General features: G+C 38.6%; 2 protein-coding genes across 4 annotated transcripts in view; one reads left to right on the top strand and one right to left on the bottom strand.

The window, feature by feature from the left end:
* Nucleotides 1-12,100, bottom strand: part of PHKB (phosphorylase kinase regulatory subunit beta) — a 229,590-nt gene extending 217,490 nt beyond the window's left edge. Inside the window, exons 1-2 of one of the 3 annotated variants that reach the window (XM_061385924.1) lie at nucleotides 11,961-12,049; nucleotides 9,710-9,819 (exon numbers count right to left, since the gene is read on the bottom strand). In XM_061385924.1, coding sequence (XP_061241908.1) covers nucleotides 9,710-9,761 — 52 coding nt within the window. In that variant the 5' untranslated portion in view covers nucleotides 9,762-9,819; nucleotides 11,961-12,049. Of the gene's footprint in view, nucleotides 1-9,709; nucleotides 9,820-11,960 lie in introns of all 3 variants that reach the window. The other 2 variants (XM_061385923.1, XM_061385925.1) reach the window with 2 other exon arrangements.
* Nucleotides 12,101-12,108: 8 nt separating this feature from the next.
* ITFG1 (integrin alpha FG-GAP repeat containing 1) overlaps nucleotides 12,109-24,567 on the top strand; it is a 296,021-nt gene continuing 283,562 nt past the window's right edge. Inside the window, exons 1-5 of the mRNA XM_061385926.1 lie at nucleotides 12,109-12,543; nucleotides 14,561-14,633; nucleotides 19,255-19,400; nucleotides 20,822-20,879; nucleotides 22,074-22,148. Coding sequence (XP_061241910.1) covers nucleotides 12,336-12,543; nucleotides 14,561-14,633; nucleotides 19,255-19,400; nucleotides 20,822-20,879; nucleotides 22,074-22,148 — 560 coding nt within the window. The 5' untranslated portion in view covers nucleotides 12,109-12,335. The remainder of the gene's footprint in view (nucleotides 12,544-14,560; nucleotides 14,634-19,254; nucleotides 19,401-20,821; nucleotides 20,880-22,073; nucleotides 22,149-24,567) is intronic.

Here is a 24,567-nt window from a genome sequence, read left to right as displayed (position 1 = left end):
GACAATTACTGTCAGAACTATGTAAATTAAGAAAATAAGCAAGTATTTTGAATACCTCTTTATTACAGATATTTAACATGGACAATTCATTGTTATCAGGAGACCATTTAGAAGATGTTTAACACAAAAAAAGGTAAAGGTCTAAAATCAACTCGCTTATATGAGCCATATTTAAAAGGCTCAATCTGAATGGAATAAATCCTTTCAAAGCAAAAATTATATGTATCAATAGAAATGATCAATGCTTTCTACCAATGCCTAGCATAATACCAAATGACATGTTTAAAAAGTAAAATCTTTAGAAGTTATTTTTAAATAAGATATATTTTTAAAGTGTCCTTAGAAGTATGAAAGTTGGAGATGTCATGCAGTGGGACATAAATATTACACTACGTCATAAGCAAAGCCTAACGAACGATTAATGATGAACAGTGCATTTTCTCTAGAGCTCCAGGTTTCCTACTACAAATTCCTAGGTGAAGTCACTGAACAAACCCATAGCTCCAAAATGGTCAAAACCTAACAGTGTTGCCCAGTTTGGAATCAATCAGCCACGGGTTGCTTTGTTGTTCAAAACTTATCTCATATATTGTTTTTGCTTAAAGAGAGAGAATATATAGTAAGGCCACCTACATTAAGATAGCATGGTCTACAGTCAAATCATATACATACAAACACCACACACACCCCTGCACACAGGCTGCTTGATACCTGAGCCAAATTTCCATCCTTGAAATAAATATAACAGTAAATGCTTCTATCAAAATGTTTAAAATCAAACATCACAGTAAGTTTATCAGTGCAGTTCACTGACCTTAATTTTTAACCTGATTTGCACAACTGTCATTTGTTTACACAGATAAAAATTCATGACAGAAACATATTCAGAATACATGAAAAAAAGAACATATGAAACCGAAATCAGCGTAAACTAGAAGCTGTTAAAAAGCTTAGAGATAAATTATTAAAATTAATAATCAAAAAGAATAATCTGCCCTATATGTTACTGAACAACATAAGTCCGTGTGCCTGACACACAGTAAGGCCAAATAATACTAAAACACTGGAGTCCGGAAGAGAGAAAGGTTTATTACTGGGTCATGCAAAGAGATGGGTGGCTCATGCCCTAAGAATCTCAAACTTACTGAAAGCTTTCATCAAAGAGCCCTTTAAAAATCAAAAGGTGAGAAGGGCATGGTTAGTTGTTTTGCAAACTTCTTGGTGTCATATTTGTTCTTGAAGTTAGGTCACTGTCAGGTAACAATGTTTCTGTAAACCTCTACCAAAGAATGTTACTCTCTGTCCTAACAAGAAAGGGCCAAGTCTCAAGGCACAGCTTTCACCTTCCAAGGTCCTAGTAGTGGTTAAGAGGAGGCGGAGCTCAGCTGGGAGCTCCCTCAGGGCCAGATACCCAGACTCTGCCCAGCAGTCATCTCTGAGGGAGCCAGGTGCCCAACATAACTGGCCCTAGGCTCCTCAGGCCACCTGTATACTGGGGACCAGGTCCCACAGACTGTGACCCAGCCAGACTGCCACTGCTATTAGGCAGCAGAGATAGGGATAGGGGAGAGGTTTACCACTGTCTCAAGGCCTGGGCCAAGACCAGTGGATGGCCTAGGTGAGGGCTCTGAAGCCCTACAGAACACAGCCCTAAGCTTGTTCTCTGGGCCCCCAAGCTCACCCACTGGCCCAAGTCTGGGTGAGCTGGAGAGCTTCCCAGAGAAGGTCAGGATCCTCCTCTTACCTCACTCTCCACCTCACAACCACCACTCCATTGTTGTCTAACTCCCCTCACTAACTCATTCCTGAACAGTTGGAGGCTTGTAGGTGGGGCCCACAGCTGTGCTGTCCAATAGCTGAGCAGGACCACTAACAGTCGCTCACTGACAGTGGCTGCTAGTGGGCAGGACGCACTGAGGCAACAACCAATGGCTGAGCAGGACCCACTGCCTGGTGACAGGGTGCAGAGTAATGAGGCACAGCAATGGCTGCTGTACTAAGGGCTGAGCTCACTGTGCTCTGTTACATACAGACTAAAAACTCCACAGAAAAAACAGTCCACTGACTGAAGCAGCCAAAGTCATCTTTTCAGCATACTAGTGATTTATAACCATAATCAACCATCAGGTATCTATGATCCAAATTCAAAAGTTAATGTAACCACATTGAAAAAAATACAATTTAAATATATAAAAATTTCTTCAGTGGCTCAACTGCTGGAAGAGGATAGAAATGCAATTATGAATACAAGTCAAACACCTGAGAAGAGTATGTTTTCAAAACATACAAGAAAGAGAAAGAACACATATATGAAGGACTATCCAAAGCTCAACTGCCCAGCCCAACTGCCAACTCTGGGCCTGTTCTTGCCAGTCTACATTCACAGCTTTAACCACAGACTAAATCTATCACACCAATAATAACATGACAGTTCATCCTAAGACCAGGGCTTATATTTGAAAAAATTCAAGTCCTATAAGACTTGAATCTTAAATGGTTGAAAAGGAAGGCCATGGAAATGGTATGAGGTTATTGATAATGAAGTGCAACAATTAAAACAATAAGCTTTAAAAACTTTTATAACAAAAACTAATTGATGTATATTTTCAAAGACAAAACTAATTATGTAAAGTTTGAAAGACGACAACACATATATCAGAACCCATAAAAATAGCCAAATTCAATTATATACATAAAAAGATTCTCACTGATTCTGGAAGTCCCTATATCATATCTGTTCATCAATAAAAAGCAACGTCCTCAAGAAATTTGTGAAATATGAACTGAAAGAGAATCAAGAAATTAAAAATAAACTAGTTGTTTTCAAACGACTAAGATAAAGTCTCATCATTGTTGGTAAAAAGAAACAAATAAAAGCTATAGAAAAAAAAAAAACTAAAACAAAAACCACCAACGTTTTCACCTTTTTAAAACAACTGCGAATCAAGGCAGCCAAGGCCAATTGTGACAAAAATAAGAACAAGTGCAAATTTATTAAAAACATATCACAGAAAATTACAATTAACAATCAAAAAAGTGTTTATTGAATTTTCAAGACTAAGTATATAACATGTGAGTTACAGTTTTCTTTTATGTGTTTTCTAGTCTAGGATTACTTTCAAATCTCTTTGGGTCTATCTTCAAGACTCAAAAAAAAAAAAAAAAAGACATATCTTAATGATATCTTAATTTTGTAAGTTTTACCAGTAAAAACAAAGAAATATTTACATCTCCTACAAACCCAATATCTTCTAACAGGTGAATCAAATGTTTATATCTCTTTCAGCCTAAACCGAGAAAGATATGGCAGCTCTTAGTGTGGTCTTCAGAAACAGAATGGTTAACCTCCACTTTAAAATATGTACAAATAATGTAAAAATAAGATGTAAATCTATTTGCTAGACATAGACACAGAAAATTTTCCTGTATTAAATTTGGCCACATTCTAAAAGTTACTCTGCTGAGTCAAAGATACATACAAAAATGGTAGATGATCAAGGTGGCCACAGTTTCTGAATCTAGACTGAATCTGTTCTGATGACAGTCAGTATTTGTGCTTTCACTGTCATTTATTATCAAAGGACTGAGTGTCCCATATGCCTAACATTGCTACTCTTAATTGCTAAATGTAGAGATAGGAACAGAGAGCATATGACTTCCACCATGAGGCTGCTCCCTGCCTTCTTACCACTTTCCAACTTATTTGCATAATAGCCAGAAGATCTTCATAAAATATTACTCAAGTCTTATCACTCTGTTATTTCAAATTTTCCATCGTTTTCCCTTCCAATTACAGGAAAATTCAGGTATTTTCAAGCCTCCCAGCACCCTCCCCCTCACAGTCATCCTCTCTTTCCCATTATTGTCATTCATAATGTTTTGTCCTTTAAGGGTATTGTTCTCAAATATCCAGCTCTATCTACCCCCAAGATCCTATACTAGGACACTCTTTACCCCAACTTCTCATTTGACTCCTATATCCTCCAGCTGAAATGTCACTTTCAGAGATGCCTTCTCTGAAGCCCCATGCTAATCCTGCAGAAAACACAGAGCTGACAAGTGGTGCTTGTCATCCAGTCGGAGGAATAACAGGATCAGTTCTTTATTTTAGAAAAATAAAAGCTTGTAGAACAGACTAAGTAGAGAGGTGGTACAATGGGAGGTGATGGCTATACGTAGCAAAGTTAAGTAGGAAACAACTACTTGTTAGAGACTATAGGCATGCAAAAGCACTGAAGCCACCTTTAACTTTGCAAAAAGTTCCATCAGGTTATAAGCTCCTCTTTAAGACCTTTATCATTTACCAGTATCTCTAAGACTAGAATTAAGACTGTCCTTTGGTATCCACCAGTGATTGGATCCAGGACCACATCACCCCTGCCAATGACACCAAAAACCGTGGCTGCTCAAGCCCCTTAAATAAAACAGCATGGCTGTGTCGGCCTTCTGCTTTCTCAGACTGTAGAGCCAACAGAGGGCCAACTCTATTACAGAATTTCCACAACATCAGAGAGGTCCACTAAACATTAGTTAATTTGACATGAGTGAGTGAGAGAAGAGCAGTGAACATTTCCAAGATGCAAGCAATAATCATTCTACCACCCTAATGGCAGGAAGCAAGGAGGAACTAAAGAGGCTCTTGATGAAGGCGAAAAAGCTGGCTTAAAACTCAACATTCAAAGATCATGGCATCTGGTCCCACCACTTCATGGCAAATAGATGGGGAAAAAATGGAAACTGACAGAATTTATTTTCTTGGCCTCCAAAATCACTGCAGACAATGACCGCAGCTATGGTATTAAAAGATGCCTGCCTTGGAAGAAAAGCTATGACCTAGAGAGCATATTCAAAAGCAGAGGCATCACTTTGCCAACAAAGGTCCATATAGTCAAAGCTATGGTTTTTCCAGGAGTAATGTATGGATGTGAAAATTGGACCATAAAGAAGGCTGAGCACTAAAGAATTGATGCTTTCAAAATGTGGTGCTGAAGTAGACTCTTGAGAGTCCCTTGGAAAGCAAGGAGACCAAACCAGTCAATTCTAAAGGAAATCAACCCTGAATATTCCATTAGAAGGACTGATGCTGAAGCTGTAGTTCCAAAGAGCCAACTCATTGGAAAAGACCCTGATCCTGGGAAGGACTGAAGGAAGGAGGAGAAGGGCGCAACAGAGGATGAGATGGTTGGATGGCACCATCGACTCAATGGACATGACTTTGAACAAATGCCAGGAGATTGTGAAGGACAGGGAAGCCTGGCATGCTGCAGTCCATAGGGTCGCAGCGGACACCACTGAACAACTGAACAACAAATGACAGAGAAAGAGAATGAGCTTTAAGGTCAATAAGATTGATGCCAAGATAGTTAAATAATATCATATGGCTTCCATTTCCTAAATCTTATAAGATGTCAGGGCAGGACATAGTAAGAAGAGATCAGAGATCAGGCAGGAAACAATTTACAAGTGCTCCTCAAAATTCAATCCTACATGAAGGGAACCCATAACATACCCAATATAAACCAAATATCTCTTCTAATTGTATATAATGATGGCGCTCCTTGCTGTCTGATAAGAGTTTCCATGGAAACGCTCAGAAACAATTTCTTTAGAGCTGCAATGATTACTGACAAAAATGAACAGACTTAGATTAAAACAAGTGGTAGATTCTGTTTTAATCTGATTCCATCCAATTGTATTTTATCATGACTAGCCTTCTTAATCAAGTAACTTCCATGAGTTTATGTCAAAATAAGGGAAAATGATAAGCAACCATGTTTGCTTTTGTAAAATCAGTCTTAAATACCAAACCAGCAGTATTGTTAAACACACGTTTTTAGGAAAGATAAAAAATAGAATTTATTGGGCAGCTACTAAATATCAAGTGTTTTTTTAATTAATTTATTTTAATTGGAAGCTAATTACTTTACTTAGCTTAAAGCTCGACATTCAGAAAACTAAGATCATGGCATCTGGTCCCATCACTTCATGCCAAATAGATGGGGAAACGGTGGAAACAGTGGCTGACTTTATTTTTCTGGGCTCCAAAATCACTGCAGATGGTGACTGCAGCCATGAAATTAAAAGACGCTTACTCCTTGGAAGGAAAGTTATGACCAACCTAGACAGCATATTAAAAAGCAGAGACATTACTTTGCCAACAAAGGTCCGTCTAGTCAAGGTTATGGTTTTTTCAGTGGTCGTGTATGGATGTGAGAGTTGGACTATAAAGAAGGCTGAGTGCTTAAGAAATGATGCTTTTGAACTGTGGTGTTGGAGAAGACTCTGGGGAGTCCCTTGGACTGCAAAGAGATCCAACCAGTCCATCCTAAAGGAGATCAGTCCTGGGTGTTCACTGGAGGGACTGATGTTGAAGCTGAAACTCCAATACTTTGGCCACCTCATATGAAGAGCTGACTCACTGGAAAAGACCCTGATGCTGGGAAAGATTGAGGGCAGGAGGAGGGGATGACAGAGGATGAGATGGTTGGATGCTATCATCAACTCGATGGACATGGATTTGGGTGGACTCTGGGAGTTGGTGATGGACAGGAAGGCCTGGTGTGCTGCGGTTCATGGGGTCGCAAAGAGTCAGACACGACTGAGCAACTGAACTGAACTGAAGTGAATTACTTTACAATATTGTGATGCTTTTTGCCATACATCAAAATGAATCAGCCACGGGTGTACATGTTTCCACCCAATCTTGAACCCTCTTCTCTCCCCACCCTAACCCTCTGGGTTGTCCCAGAGCACCAGCTTTGAGTGCCCTGCTTCATGCACTTAATCCTCACAATAATCCCTTCAGGTAAGTTTTATGACCCTTATATTTATAGAGAAGGAAACCAAGTCTCAAAGATGTAAAGTAAGTTGCTCAAGATCAAACAAATAGTAAACAGAGCCAGGATTAGATTCAGGAATAGTTGAACACAAAATGTGTATGCTTTCCTTAGGCTCTTAGAAGGTGCCACAACACGTAACAGTTCAGGAACCTAAGGCCAAACAAAAACAAAAAAACAAAACAACAACAAAAAGAAACCCTCATTAAGTAGTTGACTATTATATTAGGCTGAAAATAAGCCTGCTATATAAGTGACCAAAAAGAAGAGAGTGTCAGACACACAAAATTAAAAATTGAGTTCTGCCCAGAATATACAATAAAATTTGACCAGGTATTGATATGCCCTTCAAAATGAAATGAAATTAATCAAAGAGCCCAGAAAGAAGTAAGTAATGAAAAAAACTCAAGTCACATGCTGATAAACTCCTTTAGATGCTGATAAACATACAGAGCCAAGATAGAGATAAACCAATGATTCATTGTAGGGTATGATTTTTTAAATTATCATCTAAGAATAAAACTAAAAATGCTGAGACATTTCTTACCTCATCACAAAATGCCATAACAATTACTACAAATACCTGAACTGTAATGTCAATTACAGTGATTGCTCTAGCCGACCAACTCTGCTAACCTAATATAGAACTGCAGTAGTCAAATGAGAAACGGAAGCAGTCTAAGTTACTGGATGCTACACTCTTTACCTAGTAATTAATTAATTCACTTTGGTTGTGGAATTTGCCTATAAATTCATTGACCTGTATGCTTTGCCCAGAGGTTCTTTAAAGAAAAACCTGGACATCGAGATCCAGTTTTGGATTTTAGCAGTCAAAATAAAGAAAGCATCTTCAAGCACAGCACATACTGACACATTAGCAGTCACAGCACAACTCAAGCACGCACACACAGAAATGAAGGACACACTAAATTCAATAAAGAGTAGAAATAAAAAGAAACATAGCAGAAACAAATCCAGCAGGAATAAAGAGGGTTGGAATGCATAAAATAATCTAGGTATATTTGAAACTAATTTTCCAAAATGAAGATACTAGCTTTCACTTTTGGCAACAGTGAATAGTTTCTAGCCAAAGGTACTAAGGAAAAGCTCAGCTATAAACCCAAGACATGCTTTAAAATGATTGTTAAATGAAATCACACCATTAAACACTCTCCCACAATGATAACATCCAATGAACTACAATAGCAAAAAAACAAGTCATTTCCAACATATATGCAGTATTTCCAAATTAGTAAATAAACTATGCAAACCACTCTATTTAACAGACAAAAGTTTTTAAGTTTTGGTTAGAGAAACCCCAAGTGCCACTATTGAAAGTAATTTTTATGGAATCCATCTTCTAAAATGGTTTATAATGATTAAGTTTGGTATTTTTCTATTTTGTTTCTTGGTGCATTCTATTTCAATTTAATAATATGGTACTAGAAAAACTTCTTGTATATGGCTTTAAACACTGTGTAAGTTGCATAGTTCTTAGGTTTTGAAATTTTCAGGTATACTGATACATAAAAGTATACCTTTAGCATTCTATTTCCCCATAACTATTGAATGACTCTGCCAGTGCTGAAAATCCACCAGCTCTTATTAGGAAAGCCAAGATGAAAAACAGAGCCTGGTGCTTAAAAGAAGGTGCAGTTCAAAGATAGATGTCCTGATGTTCTCCTAGTTCAAAGATCAAATCAGAAATCAATTGGTAATGTTACATATTTTGTCATTTAGCAGATGACAACTAAAGACATGGATCATTTTCCTTCCTTAAAGTATAAGCTTTGTTTTCTTCTATTTGTGATTCTTCTCTAAAGTATTTTCTATCTGTTCTTCAAGAATTTTCCCCTTCATCTTGCCAAAACAGGATTTGAAATACAAATCTAAATAAGTGTGTGGGGGGGGGATGGGGGGGAGAGGAGGGAGGAACCACTTCTAAATGGTTATAGTGAAGTCAAAAACAATTTTTCACTGCTAACTGGCTCATCTCACATCTACCTACCTGTTCATAAGTCCTGAGGCTTGAATATTCTGCTTAAGGCACACTAAAGACAAAGCTGTCTCTAGCCAATGGGCTTTACCCAGTGTTCAAGCACAGAACAGGTTTCAAATGGCCCAAGGTGATTCAGTCTTCATTTCAGCTCCATGGCCGCTTAACAAAGTTCTATTTAGGATACATTCAAAGGCCTGGGTTCCTAATGGGAATCCATATGTAGTATTTTCTGACTGCGTAGACCTTTTCCAGATTTTTTTTCAAAACCCAGAACATTCACCTGGGAAACAATTCCCCAGCTTTAATCCAACTTGAAAATGGTCTCTAAGAGCCTGTGCACCAACACCCCCTCCAAGCTAAGGAAGCCATGGGATAGAAGACAAACCACAAGGCCTTAAAAGGTAATAGTTTCAGGACCTGGGCCAACTGCTTCAATTCTGTGGGCTTCTCTTTCCTATGAAAATGCATATAAAAATACCTACTTCACAGGGAGTTAATGAAGAGAAAATAATTGGAACGTTGATCAAAAATTTCTAATTTATAAAATTTATTTTGTTATGCAAGAAGACAAAAATTACTGAAGAAGCATTTTATCTACACAGGTGACAATTAAGGCTCCCAGATACTGAGGAATGGCCCCTGATCAAACAGTGTTAAGGCAAGGGCTCCACTCTGCACTTCCCAGGCCTCTTACAGCACAGACCACATTCAACACACAGTGCAAACTTGAGCTCAACAATAACAGAAATGGTGCTCAGGCTTGGGCCCTCCAAAGAGAAAATAAAACCAAAATGATATCATATGGTGAGAGCAACCTTCAGAGACAAATATATTTAAAATTACTGAATGACCCTTTCGGGGTCTACACACTTACCAGACCTTAAGAAAGCTGGTGAAGGGACGACTGGATCAGGTGAGCTGGCCATTTCAAATTGTTGACTCTAATCATAAGCGTCGCAGGCTAAACTATAGCAATTTTCAAAACTGTTTAGTGAAGGTTAGAAGCAATCAGCGTTAGATTAATTGAAAGCAGTGTGAGCAGTTATTAACATGATGCAGTGTGCAACAAAGGCAATAATTGAGGTTCATTATAATTTTATTTTCTCCTTTATGACTAGAAAATTTGATTTTCTTTGCTTTGATAAATTACATTTGCTTATATGGATGAGGCAGGAAATATATAATGGCCACTTATTAAACATTACATAAGAGCAGCATCCTCTCTTGAGCAGTGAAGTGATTATGCTACTATGTAACAATGGCTCAGAACTTTGCAGTGGTGTATATATCTGAGTCAGGTTAGTCCAAGCTTCAAACAAAACTCAGTTTATATGCTCCTCTAAAAGTAACAAACAGAATCTGGAGAACTCAATGATTCACTTAAGAAACTTTACAGTCTACACAGTTATAGAAGACTCTGAAACCTCAACTAATTTGGAGGGATCTCCAATGGTATCTTTTACTGCTATGATGTAAACATATAGGAACATCCAACATTTATACAATGTATTCAGCTACTTTGTACATGAAAGTGGATTTAAGTGACCACATTCAATAATAGTTAAATTTGAATTTTTTTTTCCTCAGTAAAGACAGAGAAGTTGGTTTTCAAAGCTGACTGTTAAGACATGCAGTTCAGAGGAAATTAAAACTGGAGAAGAAAATAAACCCTATACGTGTATTAGAGGAAAAGAGAAACGCTGCAAAAATATACGTTGAAGGTAGGGCTCAGTTTCCTGTAAAAAAACTTCAGTTACTCTCTTTGATGGGATATTATCAACCCAATAAAACTTTTTATAGCCCAGACTCATTGCTAGTGGTCAACTAAATAATTCAATATGACACAAAAAATTTGAGATAAGTTATTAGTTTTAAACTTATTAGTTTTTGAAAAATTCTCTCATACTTCAGTGGTAGTTTTGCTATAACCCTAAGTAAATATGTGCAGAACTATTTTTAAGGTTTAAAACAGAATGAAATAAGCAAGAAACCCTGAATTTCTCCTGTATGATTTATTAGACACTTCAAAAAAAAAAAAAAACAAGCTAAGCACTCTGTTGTTTGCACAACAGACAACTAAGAACTTCATAAATGGGAAAAGCCAAAACATAATGGGGGTGGTATTAGCTGTAAAAAATAACAACAAACTTCTGAATACCAATGCAAATGCAGAGTTAGCTTTCCTAGAGCTGTGTTTTACAGTTATTAGATTATCAACTTTGACCTTAGCTAACTAATTTATATAGTAACAACAATAACTAACAACTAGTAACAACAATCCTTCAAAGGGAAGATTCTTAGTTGAAGATTTGGTCATTCCACCATCTTTCCTGTATACAGGGGCACTTCTTAGCTCGAGATTACATCCAGCCAGCCAGGAATAAGAAGTTTCAATCCTGGCTCTCAGATGAGTTACCAGCCACAAGTGCTAACTTCAAAGTCGTGACTTTGCAATTTGAACAAGTCAGTTCAGGACACTCGAACTGTTATAACTGCCTGCGCAGCGTCTTCTGATCTAGGTGGCATCGGGTTTGGGAGCCACAACTGAGAACTAGGTGTTCTGGGGCCACTTGCCCAAGGGAAGGGGCCCACTTCCTTCTGAGCCTTAACTATGCTCAGCGTGACATCCTTCATTGCCTGAGGCCCCGTCCCCCTCAATTTCTGCCACGAAGGTACCTGGCTAGAGCTCAGAGCTTGTGATGTAAAAAGGAGATACAATATAAGGCAACAAGCAACCGCCGGTTTTCTAGGATCAGACCCTAGTCATAAGAATGAAACGCTCTGACTTTCTTCTGGGAGGATTACAGGCACGAACAGCAGGCTGTCGAATGTGGTCGCCGTCTGATTTCTAAGTAAGAAGACTCCAAACTAAGTCGGCACCACCACCTATTTTTCGAGGGGGAGCACACGCGAAATATAGCTGGGGAAGCAAAACGGAGTAAAGGTGGGGCCACCACCTAATGGGGGAAGACATCAAGAGGAAGTCAGGGACCACCGTCTGCTTTCTAAGGAGAAACTCGCGGGCACAGGTTCATTCTAGGACCCCAATCTGCCTCCCGCCCAAAGCGCTAGAGGGGAGCACCCCTGTGGTAAGAGGGAAGGGGTGGCGTCCCAGCCAGCCAAACCTGAGCGCTTGGTCCGGGCTCTTCGCTCCAAGACCTTCCAGCTCACTTCGGCCATGAGCCCCGCCATCGCGCTCGGGCCGCCGCCTTGGCCACCACCCCCGGGGCCGCCTGTCAGCTCCGCCCGGCCGGCCCCGCCCCCCCGCGCGACACTGTCGGGAGGCGCACCGGCCGGAAGTGAGCTGAGGGCCCGCTTCAACCTAGCTCCGCGGCCTCCCAAGCGTCAGAGGGGCAGCCCTAGGGCAGAGTAAGAGGAGAACCGGCCGCGGTCGTACGGGCGTCGGAGCTGCGCTCTTTCTCTCTCTGCCGGCGGCACGGTGCTTTCCGGCTGCCGTTAAGCGCGGCAGTGGGCCGGCGGGCTGGGGCGGAGGGGCTGCCATGGCGGCGGCGAGCCGGCTGCCGGACTCTTGGGTGCTTCTGGCCCTGCTGCTTGGGAGGCTCGCGCTGCTGGGAGTCGGGCCGGTCCCGGCGCGGGCGCTGCACAACGTCACGGCCGAGCTCTTTGGGGCCGAGGCCTGGGGCACCCTGGCAGCCTTCGGAGACCTCAACTCTGACAAGCAGACGGACCTCTTCGTGCTGCGGGAAAGTCAGTGCTTGCCTGGCCCCTCTCTGTCCGCGTGCCCCTCCCGGTGTTCCCCACGCCCCTTGCCTGGGGGGCCGGTTCTCCTGCTTTTCCCGGCCCTTCTGTGGCAGCCCTATCTTTCTCCCTTTATCTCCAATTTCCTTGACAACCGCCCCCCCCCCCCCACCTTTTTTTTTAAACTGTCTTTTCCAAACCCGGATCTTGGCTTCACCACTCCACAGTTTGACCGCACTAGAAACACCCCAATTTTTTTGTTTTGTTTTCTAGAGAAGACCGCGGCCTTCACTCAGGCACCCCGCCCCCTTCATAGAATCACCTGCCTTCCTGAGTCCTTCCTGATCCCCAGGAGTCTTTCTAGCTTTCTGTACGTTCCTTCTCAAGGCCCCTTCATTCCTATCTGCCTTACTTCCTCCAGTCTCCCTTCCTCTTTGATGAATTGGAAAAGGTGCAACTTGATAATTTCCTCTGGTAAAGAACTTCTCCCTACCTCCTAATTAATCTGATTCACCCTTCACTCCCTTTGTCTGGGTCCCAGCTTTCTTTGAAACTACTTTTCCTTCCCAAGAACTAAACACTCCACAATTAACTCACGTATTTTGCAGGCACCACTAATAAATAAACCCAGTGTCTCTTTAGAAGAGGATTCTCAAACTGCAGCTTTTTCTCCATTCTGAGCTGCCTAGTCTTGTGTGCGGAAGACCTCCTTGCTTTGGCCACCACCCTCCTCTTCCAAATCTCTGCTTTATTTTCCAGCTTAAGGTTCTTGGGAGTTCTTCGCTTTAACCATCACTAAACTATTTTTTGGTAAATCTTGATGCTGACAGTGGGCAGTAGAGGGTCTCAGAATTCTTGAGTACCCAGAAAACAGGTTCTATTTAAGGTCAAGGCTGTGAAAGAAGGAAGTGAAGCACTTATACAAAGCTTGACAGGATCTTGGCCCAGATCTCTTGGAGTCCTTTCTGGGACCCCAGAGCTTCTGGTGGACCTTGGACTTTGGGTATTTCCCCTATTTTTATATGACTCCATTTACTGCAGGAGGGGGGCAGACTGCCTAACCCATAGCTACTCCATCCCAAGTGGAGAGAGACTCTCTGTTTAACTTTAAAGATGACATGTGTTTGGCTAAACAGTTTGAAAAGTGTGTTCCAATGAGTGCTCACTGAACTCCAGAAATGCTTGGCTGGGGGGTGAGGGGTGGATCTATAGGAGCCAGAAGGGACTGGTCTTGGAGGATTCAGGTTTTTTTCTGCTTAAATATGAAATCACACCCTTGTTACTAGTCAAATGCCTACAGTAAGAAGTTACTGTGTTCTTGGTGTGACGCATCTGTGCAGTGAACTAAACAGCCTTATAAGAGGTCGAGTTGTTATGTTTGGGTAGGGTATGACTTAACACAGGCATATTCTTTATATGCTTCCTAATTTAAGTCAGTTGATCTGACTCCTAGGAGGAGGGAGGACCAAGTTTATTTTCCATGTTCATCTTTCTAGTTTCTCTGCTGCTTTGAATATTGAATTTGTTGTATACTATTAGGAATCACCTTTCTGTTAGTGTGATAGGACCATCCTTGGTAGGGCAGACAAACTGGAGTAAAATAAAAGTTTTCTTGTTGAAAACAAGGCCCAGAAAGCTTCTTGTGACCACTGATTGGATGTCTTAATGGGAAGCATTTTTCTTTTTTTTTTTTATTTATTTATTTTAATTAGAGGCTAATTACTTTACAATATTGTATTGGTTTTGCCATACATCAACACGAATCCGCCACGGGTGTACACGTGTTCCCAATCCTGAACCCCCCTCCCACCTCCCTCCCCATACCATCCCTCTGGGTCATCCCAGTGCACCAGCCCCAAGCATCCTGTATCCTGCATGGAACCTGGACTGGCGATTCGTTTCTTAAATGATATTATACATGTTTCAGTGCCATTCTCCCAAATCATCCCCCCCTCCCTCTCCCACAGAGTCCAAAAGACTGTTCTATACATCTGTGTCTCTAATGTTACATATTTGCCTCTTTTAGGAAATGACTTAATCGTCTTTTTGGCAGACCAGAATGCACCCTATTTTAAACCCAAAGTAAATGTATCATTGAAGTAAGTACAGATGTGTGTGTTTCTGTAAAATTGTCATTGTTGTAATAACATGCAGTAACCAATTGCATTGTTTTGAAATCAATTTTACTCTAATACGATGTCATGATAGAAAACCACTAGTTATGAGGTATGAAGCAAGTAACTTGTTAGGAAAATTAGTTAACATACAAAAATTTAAAGTTAAAAAATAAATAATTTTGAGTGGATCCAGGTCTGTTCCTACATAAGCACCTTTCAGACCCTTGTGATCTGACATGCTTTCTTAAATGTCTTAGGGATTGTCCCTCATCCTGAGTGTGCCTGTGGGAACAGCCTGCTCACAGGCTCTTCAGGTCAACTTTGCGGTCTGAAAGAGGAGTTTGCTATGGGGTCAGTGACTTCTGTTTTAATTTTTTCCTTTATTGACTGGTAGGTGGTGACTGCTAGGGGACTAACTGGTTACTTTTGAGGAAATTCCAATCAAACTGAATTTTTTAAGTTTTCAAATAATAGCCCTGTTTTATATATATATACATATATGACTGGCTTTGCATGAAACACAGTGACTCATTCAAAGTGAGCCAACAGTTTTGAAATTACAAGAAGCAAGGATTGAATCGCTGTCTGGAAGAAGAGATGAGTCAGTTCAGGCTAAAGTGGCAGCTTCTAGAAAGTTATGGAACTTGAGCTTGACCTTAAAATAGGTAAAATTTAGCTGAGGGCTTTCAGTTTTCAGGATACAACATTAACAAGAGGTGGCAGTAAAAAACAGTATGTTGTGAAGAAAAGATGAAAAGATTTGCCTGACAGAAGTAGAGGGTACACTTTGGAGAGAGATGGACTAGGAAGATGAGATCAAGTCAGACTAAACCATCATAAATATCAGAATTGACCTCAATCCCATGAAAAATGGAAAATCATTACAGGTTCTTGTCTGAAGGAAAGATGATGAAAACGGTATTTTAAGTTGTCTGATTTACTTGTAAGTCATGTGCAGGATGAATTGGTATGTAGAAAGATCAGATATTACTTCAGAAACTATTCCAAAAATTTAAGAAGTTCCCATATGGCCTAATGAGTCCTGAAATTCTTTAATATTTAACTTAAATTCAAACATGGAAGATTAGAAGTTAAGGCAGTTTATGGGCTGTTAAAGACTTGGGTTCCACAGAGTGTTGTTGTTGTTGTTGTTGTTTTATCCCAATTAATTTCTTTTTTTTTTTTTGATTAATGTCATTTTATATACTTACAAATTTAGAAATTCTTGTATTTATTTAGTATACTTTTCAAAAAATAACTGTCCTTCACTGATTTTTCCCCTACTCCTCTGTTCCTCTCTCAAATACAACCACATTTAAAACTTTGAGCTGTTTTGGTGTTTATTTCCATGTTTCGGGGCTTTCCTAGTGGCTCAGAAAGTAAAGAATTTGCATTGTTGCACTCCTTCCCAATCTGAACTCTCATGCCCTACGCCTTCTTCAAAGTCACTGTTTGGAGATTTTTCCCTTTGTTATTCTTTGTTTGATCCCTATTTCTTAGATCGTGTACCATTTTGTTCTTTGCTTCTTCATTTACTTCACTGGAGTGTATCCTTCTAGAAGTTTGAAAATGGGTATGTCCTTCCATTTCCAAAACCTTTTTCTATTCACTCTTCAATTGACCTATAAATCCATTGCTGTTCTTTTTCCTAATCATTCAAATATAGCTTGTTTTATTTTTAATTTTAGAAGCTATTAGGGTGTCTTCTTTATCCCTTTTTTCTGAAATTTCATAGTATGTATTGGTATAGACTGTTTTTCTTTTATTATTCTGGGCAGTAGGTGGGCCCCTTCAAGTCTGCTCTACCTGGGAGATTTTTGAAATGTTCTTATTTCTCTGATTATGTTTTTGTTTTCTCTTTAAGAAATCCTTTCTAGTTGGTTACTGGATTGCCTAACTCCATCCTTTATTTCTTTATTTCATTTGTGTCTGTCATTTTGTGGGTTTCCTCCCACCCCGGCATTCTTAATTTTATCTTGGGCCTTTTATTGGATATTTTTATGTTAGCTGTCACTTGAAGTGCAAGAAGGTTTATTCAGGGGGGAAACACAATCCATAGGCAGACGGTGGGCTGCCTCAAATCCAGGAAAGGCCGTCTGTTATATTTCTTAATCTCCAAGAAGTTTTCTTTGCTCTCTTATTATTCTTTTGTCTTAGCATGCTGTTCTTTTTTTTTTTTTTTAATGGATATATTTTCTTCTCATGTCCTTAAGTATAGTTTTGAAGCTTTGTTTTGTTCACTATTATCTGTTTGTTTTTTTCAGATTCGTTATTGCTGTTTGTTTGGCTCTCTTTAATATTCAGTTTTCTTTAAAAGGCAGGTAGCTCTTTATTAAACTTTATTAAGAATAAAGTACTAAAGAACTCATTGGAAACTCTGCATGGTGGGATTTGTCTCTTGCCCTGTGGATATGTTCCTGACTGACGGGCATCCTAGGGATTTGGCAGAGCTGGGATCAAAGGTCCATCTATTCCTTTTGTTGACTTTCCATTAACTCCCTGTTTTTAGCCTTAGACCAATATCTTACCATCTCCTGCAACTTAAATCTCTGACATCTGAAACTTTCCAGAAATAAACTAGTTGATGCCTTGCTGAGAAAGAGGGAAAAGGAACCATCACAGACCTTCAGTTAAATCTCTTTTCAGCCTTATGCTTTATTTTTGTCATCTGGTATTTCTGATGACTCCACATTCTAAGCTTTTCAAAGGTTCTTCAAGGCAAAAAGCTTCTTGAGCCTTTTCTCTAAGCACTTCAAGCTAAAGTGTATGTAAGCTATACAGTTGACCATTGAATGATATGGGTCTGAAACACATAGGTCCACTTATATATATATTTTTTCCACTAAATCCGTACTGCAATACTATGCTGTCCACAGTTGGTTGAATCTGTGAGCACGGAACCGAGGGTGTGGAGGACCAATTGCAAAGTTATCTGTGGATTTTCAACTGCAGCTGGCCAGTGTCCTTAACCCCACGTATTCTTCAAGGGTCAGCTCTTGTTTCCTTGCCCCCTGTTAAGTCAATTAGCATCTCTCCATCTGCTGTGTCCTTTCATGATCTCTTTGTCTTTGAGGGTTATGCTTAAAAAAAACAAATTTCATTCTGTATCATTTTAGTAGGTTCTTTGGAAAAAAGAGATCAATGCATATCACAATCTGTTATTTTTTAAAGTTCAAATTCCTATTTTTAGAGCCATAAGTCAATTTTAGGAATAAAACTGGTTAGGATAAGTTCCCATCTAGTCCTTTGTAATGTATTCCTGTCTATTTCAGGGTAGCTTTTGACTGTAAATCATGGATTTATTTGAACAAGTATTCCTGTCAAGTATGTGCAGCGTATGCATGACTGCACATCGTATATACACAGGTACACAACAGGGGTGTGCACTTACATACAGCTTGCCGCATAGCAGCATGTGCAGTTACAGTGTCATCAGTTTTAAAGACCAGCTATTTTTCAGGGAAAGCTTAAAGTGTTTTCAGAATACTTTGAGGAAACTGGCATTACAAAAAGTATTTTATCATAATGAGAATCCATTTTAGAGGACAACACAACTGAATTTGAATTCCAGCTATTCCATTTAAGTAGCTCTTTAACTCAGAAAGCAACTTAATTGCTCCAAACCTCAGTTTCTTGGTCTATTCAATAAGAAGAACAAGACCTATTTCAGGTAATGGAGATTATCAGATAATAATAGTAGCTGTTAAGCACTTGATATAATATCTGAGACATAGTAAGTAGCTGCATTAAAATAAAGCTATTATTATATATTTTTTCTAAATCTTATAATTATCAGTATTTTCCTCATTTCACCCTAAGTAAAACCTGTTACAAATTTTTTATATTCATGATGTCATTTTGAAAATAATTATTCATAGACTATTTGGAAACTGTCTTGCTATTTGTTCTTAAGTAGAATTAAATGTAAATTGAATTTAAGGCCTAATTTTTGGTTGAGTCACTCAAACAACATTATGACCACACTCTAGAATGTCTTTTTAAAATTTTTCAAGGTTAATATAAGCCATTCTAGAATATTTTATTATTAAAGATGTAGAACTAGGTATGTATGTCTTGATAGTTTATTGCCAGGTTTGGTCAAAAGGAACATATTTTTCATTATGAATCTTGAAGACCTTTCAGAAATAAAATGATTATTTCAAATCTGCATTGAAATCCAAAATTAAGTAATTTTTAAATAATATCTTGTATAAAATGACAGTGCTACTCATTGGTGCTTTAACAGTTGATAATCAGCCTCGGTTTGTATAAACACCATTCATGGGTCCTGGTATCTCTGACAGAAGAACTAGGCGAAAGGACTAAGTCAGTGCTTACACATAGAACTGCACTTCCTCTTAATAAATATTTCAGCTTTTTCTCATTTCTTAAGACTCTCTGCATTCATCCTGAATTCTTTCATAGTCCAAGGAAACCTACCTGCATGAAGGATGATAAGCTATTAAAGAAGACAATGAAATTAATCAGTTCTGTAAATTTTTGTATTTTGCATTGAAAATATTTTTGCATAGTATAAAAGTGTCCTATTATAGCCCTACTGGAATGTTTGTTTATTAAAATGTTTGTTTGTTTGTTTGTTTAGTAATTACAGTGCATTGATAACCAGTGTAGTCCCAGGGGATTATGATGGAGATTCACAAATGGATGTCCTTCTGACGTATCTTCCCAAAAATCATGCCAGTGGTGAATTAGGAGCTGTTATCTTCTGGGGACAGAATCAAACATTAGGTGAATTTGTTTTAAGTGTCTTTAATATTTGTCACTGGATATTAAAGGAAAAACATGCCTGGTATTCTTAGGTAAATGTAACAAAAATAATGTTCAAAAATTAGTTCAAAAATACAGTTCTTGTGTGTCAGTAATGGCCTCTAAAAATCTTCTTAAAAGTCTGTTTTCTGATTCTCCTTTTTCAGCCTAGAAGTGATCTGCAGTCAACTCCAGGGAACAAAATCCATTCTTGTTAGCTTAAGGAAGAGAAATTTATTAAAAGGTTTTTATGCTTTACAGAGTTATTGGGTTGGCTGAAGAACACACACTAAGTTGAACTTTCAGGAACAATTCTCAAAGCCTTTGAAGAAGCTACTGCCCTTTTACCATCAGAAAGCAGTCAGTTGCACAACAAGTGCTCCCTCAGTACTTAGAATTCAGTGATCAGACGTTTAAGACAGAAATGGCAGGAACACAGCCTTCACGCCATTCCTGCCTTGCAAAACCCGTAGTGTATCTAATTAGCAGGGCTTACATTTTATTCAGAATCTTAGATGCAAGGATGTCTGAGAAATGCTGTTTTTGGTTTCTGGTCTCCCCAGTACAGGAAAGCACAAAAAGGTTAAAGGTTGAGAGTCTGTCTACCATGCGTGCGTGCTAAGTCGCTTCAGTCATGTCCAACTCTTTGCGACCCTGTGGACTATAGCTCCCCAGGCTTGTTGTCCATGTGATTCTCCAGGCAAGACAGTCTACCCTATCTTCCCATGAATCTTCAAATCTTATCTGAAAAACCAGTTAATTACACCTGAATGGGCAAATTTTTTCATAGAACCAGATTTCAAGGACTGAGGAGAGGAGAGCATGGACATTTTAGAATCAAGTAGTTTTGCACATATTGGGTTCTTTACAGCAAAGTCTTAATTGACAGTTGCTCTAGTGGTAAACCGTATATAAAGAAGACTCATGTAAGAGATTTGCAGAATGAAGACTCAAAAGGAAGTTATTATAGTGCTGATATCTTCACTGTAGTATGAAATGAAAGTGGTAGTCTCTCAGTCGTGTCCAGCGCTGCGACCCTGTGGACTGCAGCCTGCCAGGCTCCTGTGTCCAGGCAGTTCTCCAGGCGAGAATACTGGACTCAGTTGCCATTCCCTTCTGCAGGGATCTTCCATACCCAGGGATTGAACTTATGTCTCCCATATTGCAGACAGATTCTTTACTATCTAAGCCATCAGGGAAGCCCATAGACTTTCCCAATAGTTTATCTTTAAAAACTTGATGTCCACTTAAGTTATAGTGTCTCATTAGTGATTAATGGTGAAAGTTGGAATTAGTTAGAGATGAATCTTGGAAAAAGTGAAAGATTATTCTCGTCCCTGAGTGCAGATATAAAAAAGAATATAAAATGCCTGTTCATTTATGTATTTTCTTTTCTTTTACAGATCCTAGCAATATGACCATACTCAATAGGACTTTCCAAGATGAACCACTAATTATGGAGTAAGTATGTGCTTGCTTCCCTTTAGGTGATTTTAAAGTTAGAAACATAAAATCTTTCACGTAGGAAACTACTTTGCTCATTCGTATTGGCTCTGTGTTCATTCTCCCTTTAAAGCTGATAGGGGCCTGCCCTCTTAATTATATGATATTTACTTGCCATGATGGAAGAAAGAGAAAAATGAAATTCATTATTTTGGAAAAAGAAAGAAATTTGTCTTTTTGGTAATAGCTTTGAATGTGTCCATGATGGATCTTTATTGATCCTAGCCATGTCATTATTCAGAGAACTAAGATAACTGTTTTTGAATAAAACTGTTAGTGGTTGATTGGCAGATATGAAGGGTAGAGGATTTCCTCTAGTGACTTAGAACTATTTCTATATTAAGGAAAAACTTTGTCCTTTTTTACAGCTCTTGCTTAGTATTATCATTTATCTCCTTGAAATAGACTCCTGTACCAACATAAGGTTAATTCAAATAGCTGTTAGGATTCTGATAATGATATAGATACTGTCTTGGGGACTAAACAATGTACAGCCACATTCTTGCTTCCAGTGCTGCCTTTTGTACAGGTTTTAAAATCATAGTTGTACATCAATAGGTCAGTGACTATTAGAAGTTTGAACTTTAATCCATGGATTAATCTTTGAAAGGTTCTCAGCTTGATTTATTTTATAATTAGGTGTTTTTTCATTGTTGTTAAAATATTCAATGGCTAGTATAAATTTTTACACCATCTTAGGGATTACTTTTGTGGGTTATTTCCCCTAAGCCCATCTGACTAAATAAGGAGGAGGGTCATGATTCTGAAATTAGTCTCCTTGTTACTCAGAGATAGGCTAGACTATGCAGAGGCTACAGACAACACCAAAATCTCACAACAGAAGTTTATTTCTTGCTCATACTGCATGTCCATTGTGTGTCACTGATAGTCTGTGCTCTTTTGCTAGAGCTCAAGAGTGTCTTACAGGCCCTGTCGTCTGTGGAGCTGGGCCATCTGAAACACATTTTTAGTGCCAAGGTGGCTAGAGGGTCCACTAACAAAAGTTAAACTCGTCACTTCTGACATTCAATTGACTAGGCAACAGATACTGTTGTATGTTTACCACACCTACGCAAAGTTTGTTTTCTAATTAAATTGGAAGTGAGAATTTAATAGAATAGCTGCTTAATGTTTTTAATGTTTTCTTTTCAGCTTCAATGGTGACTTAATTCCTGATATATTTGGTATCACAAATGAATCCAGCCAGCCACAGATACTATTAGGAAAGTGAGTAAATATGATTATAACCATGTAATTAATTGTACATGTTGGTGATAGAGGGACTGTGTGTCTGTATGAACTGATTGCTTTTACCATTGGGGAGGAAACCCTATCTTATTGGAGACCTTAATTTTTAAAAGGACATTTGGTCAACATATAAATTTCCTCAAACAGTATGGATTTGATCTGTCACTGGTTTCTGTGTAGAGCCAGTTTAATCATTTTATCCCTCTGGAAATTAGAGATATGAACTTTGCAAGTCCCCATTTAAATATTGGTTCATTAGATGTTCTTAGAAATGGAAAGATTTAATCTGAATACTATGGATAGCTGCCATCTTGATTGATTTTCCACCTTACTCATGTTAACTCCCATATGTTTACTGATAAGCCTTGTTCCTTCTGTGTTCAAAGAACAATTAATAATTGCCTGAAAATGTAAACATTTCTCTCTAAGCTCTGGAAACTTTTCCATGTATACTCTATCCTTGACCAGTATGTGTGCTTGTGTATATCCAAGAATGCCACTCTTAGGGAAAACTGCCTGTTACCTTGTGATTTGAAGATTTCCATTATAGTTCCTCTGGATTTGAATAGCACTGTCCTCCTAACACAAGAATTGATGATAGCAAGATACTTTTCATGAGATACCTTCAACTTGGTTAATGTTTTCTATATTTGATGAAGTACACATTTTAAGAGTACAGAATACTTTTTTTTTTCACTTTCCAGCAAGTGCAGGGAACCATCTTTATCAATTTGTCTTCCCAGGTACTATAAATCTAATGAATTTTCCTTCTGTGTTTTGGAGAAGTAATGTATTTTTATGATTAGTTTTCAAAATGAGATTCACAGGCACAAAGATGAGTAAATTGTGGAAATTTGAGCTATTCTGAGACGAAACGATCACATTTTCTGTCCCTTTTCTTTTAAAGTTCTCAGTAAAGAATAAAGAATATGAGTGTTTTTATGCTAGTCATAGTGACCTTTTAAAGACTTACTGTGACTCTTTAATGAGAAACCCGTTTTTCTCCTCAAACTTTGAAAACTGTCTGGAAGAGCACACTGCTCAAGAGAGCAACCGAATGTGGCTCTTGCTTTGCCTCTGCAGCCACGCCTGAGAGGCACTGAGTGTGCGTGTGGCGTGGGAGCCACAGGCCATTCCCTGCCTGTTTACCTTGGGTAGGCGTGTGATGGAAAATGTGGTGGTGATTCTGGTCTGGTGTATTTTATGGCAATCTGTTATTTTATGACAGTCTCCATTTTAGTGACAGAAATACTTGGAATATCTTTAATATGATATGGCTTGACCTTATGAAATTTAAACTTATGAAACAGTTATTGTAGATAATTGAAAAATAACAACTGCCTAGAAAAAAATAACTACCTGGATATTATGTGATAATGTCAGAAATTATTTATTTGTTCTGAATTCTACATAGTGTTTTTGTCCTCTGATGCTTCTTTAAAAACTTATTCTGCCTGAACATATATTCACTTTTACTCTTTTACACATTATACTCTGATATACTACAGTATACTGGAGTAGTACTCTGCTGTTTCAAGATATTTATCATTTAAACTTCAGTTACAGATTAAACAATAGTGGCTAACCCTATTATAGGTAACAAGTTTGTGTCCAAGATTTGTCCTGATACGACCTTTTAAAATGAAGTTATGTAAATTAGCAGCAAAGAATTTCTGTCAAGAGCATTGTTAGGATGACTATAGCTAGCATTATCATGATTTAGACAAAAGAAAGCTGAAGATTTCTGTATTGGGGCAAGCATTAATATGTTACTAAAATAAGATACATGTATTTAGTCATATCCATTTTATAATTTATAGACATATGATTAGGTGCATAAGTTAAAAAGCCATTGGTATTAACATTTTGGACTATTTGTGTGACTTCAGTTTGGCAGTGCACTCCTATCTATCAAGAAACCTAATCTACCTTTTGCAGCTTAAATATTGTGCTTATTTATGCCTGACCCCAAGATTATCTTAATCAAATTTGACTCGAACCTAAACTTCTGGAAAATTTTGCAGGGATCTTTGAATAGAGCGCTAAGTATTCCCATGGGATTGTGCTGAAACGCCCACGGCGTAAGTGGCCCAGTATAGGCATGGAACATGGAAAAAGGAGACTGCCCACGGATAAAACTAACATGATCTGGACCAAGCATGCAGGTGGTCAGTCTAAGCCAGCAACAGAGAGAGGTAGAAGAATCCCTTTTACTTGGTACAGTGGGGTTATCTGATAAGGACAGAAATGGTGCTAAATCTCCTATGTTAAATGTGCAAAGGTGAGGCTTCAGTTTGCCCCTCCACCTCACTTCATAATGACTTGAAATAATGTAATAATGTGCCACATTATTTAGAAATAACACCTAGCTAGTAAGTGTTAGAGCAGCTTTTGCAAT

Source organism: Bos javanicus, chromosome 18 (genome assembly GCF_032452875.1).
Source record: "Bos javanicus breed banteng chromosome 18, ARS-OSU_banteng_1.0, whole genome shotgun sequence".
NCBI lineage: Eukaryota > Metazoa > Chordata > Mammalia > Artiodactyla > Bovidae > Bos > Bos javanicus.
Note: the sequence above shows the minus strand (reverse complement) of the source record. Positions and strands in the feature narration are given on the sequence as shown.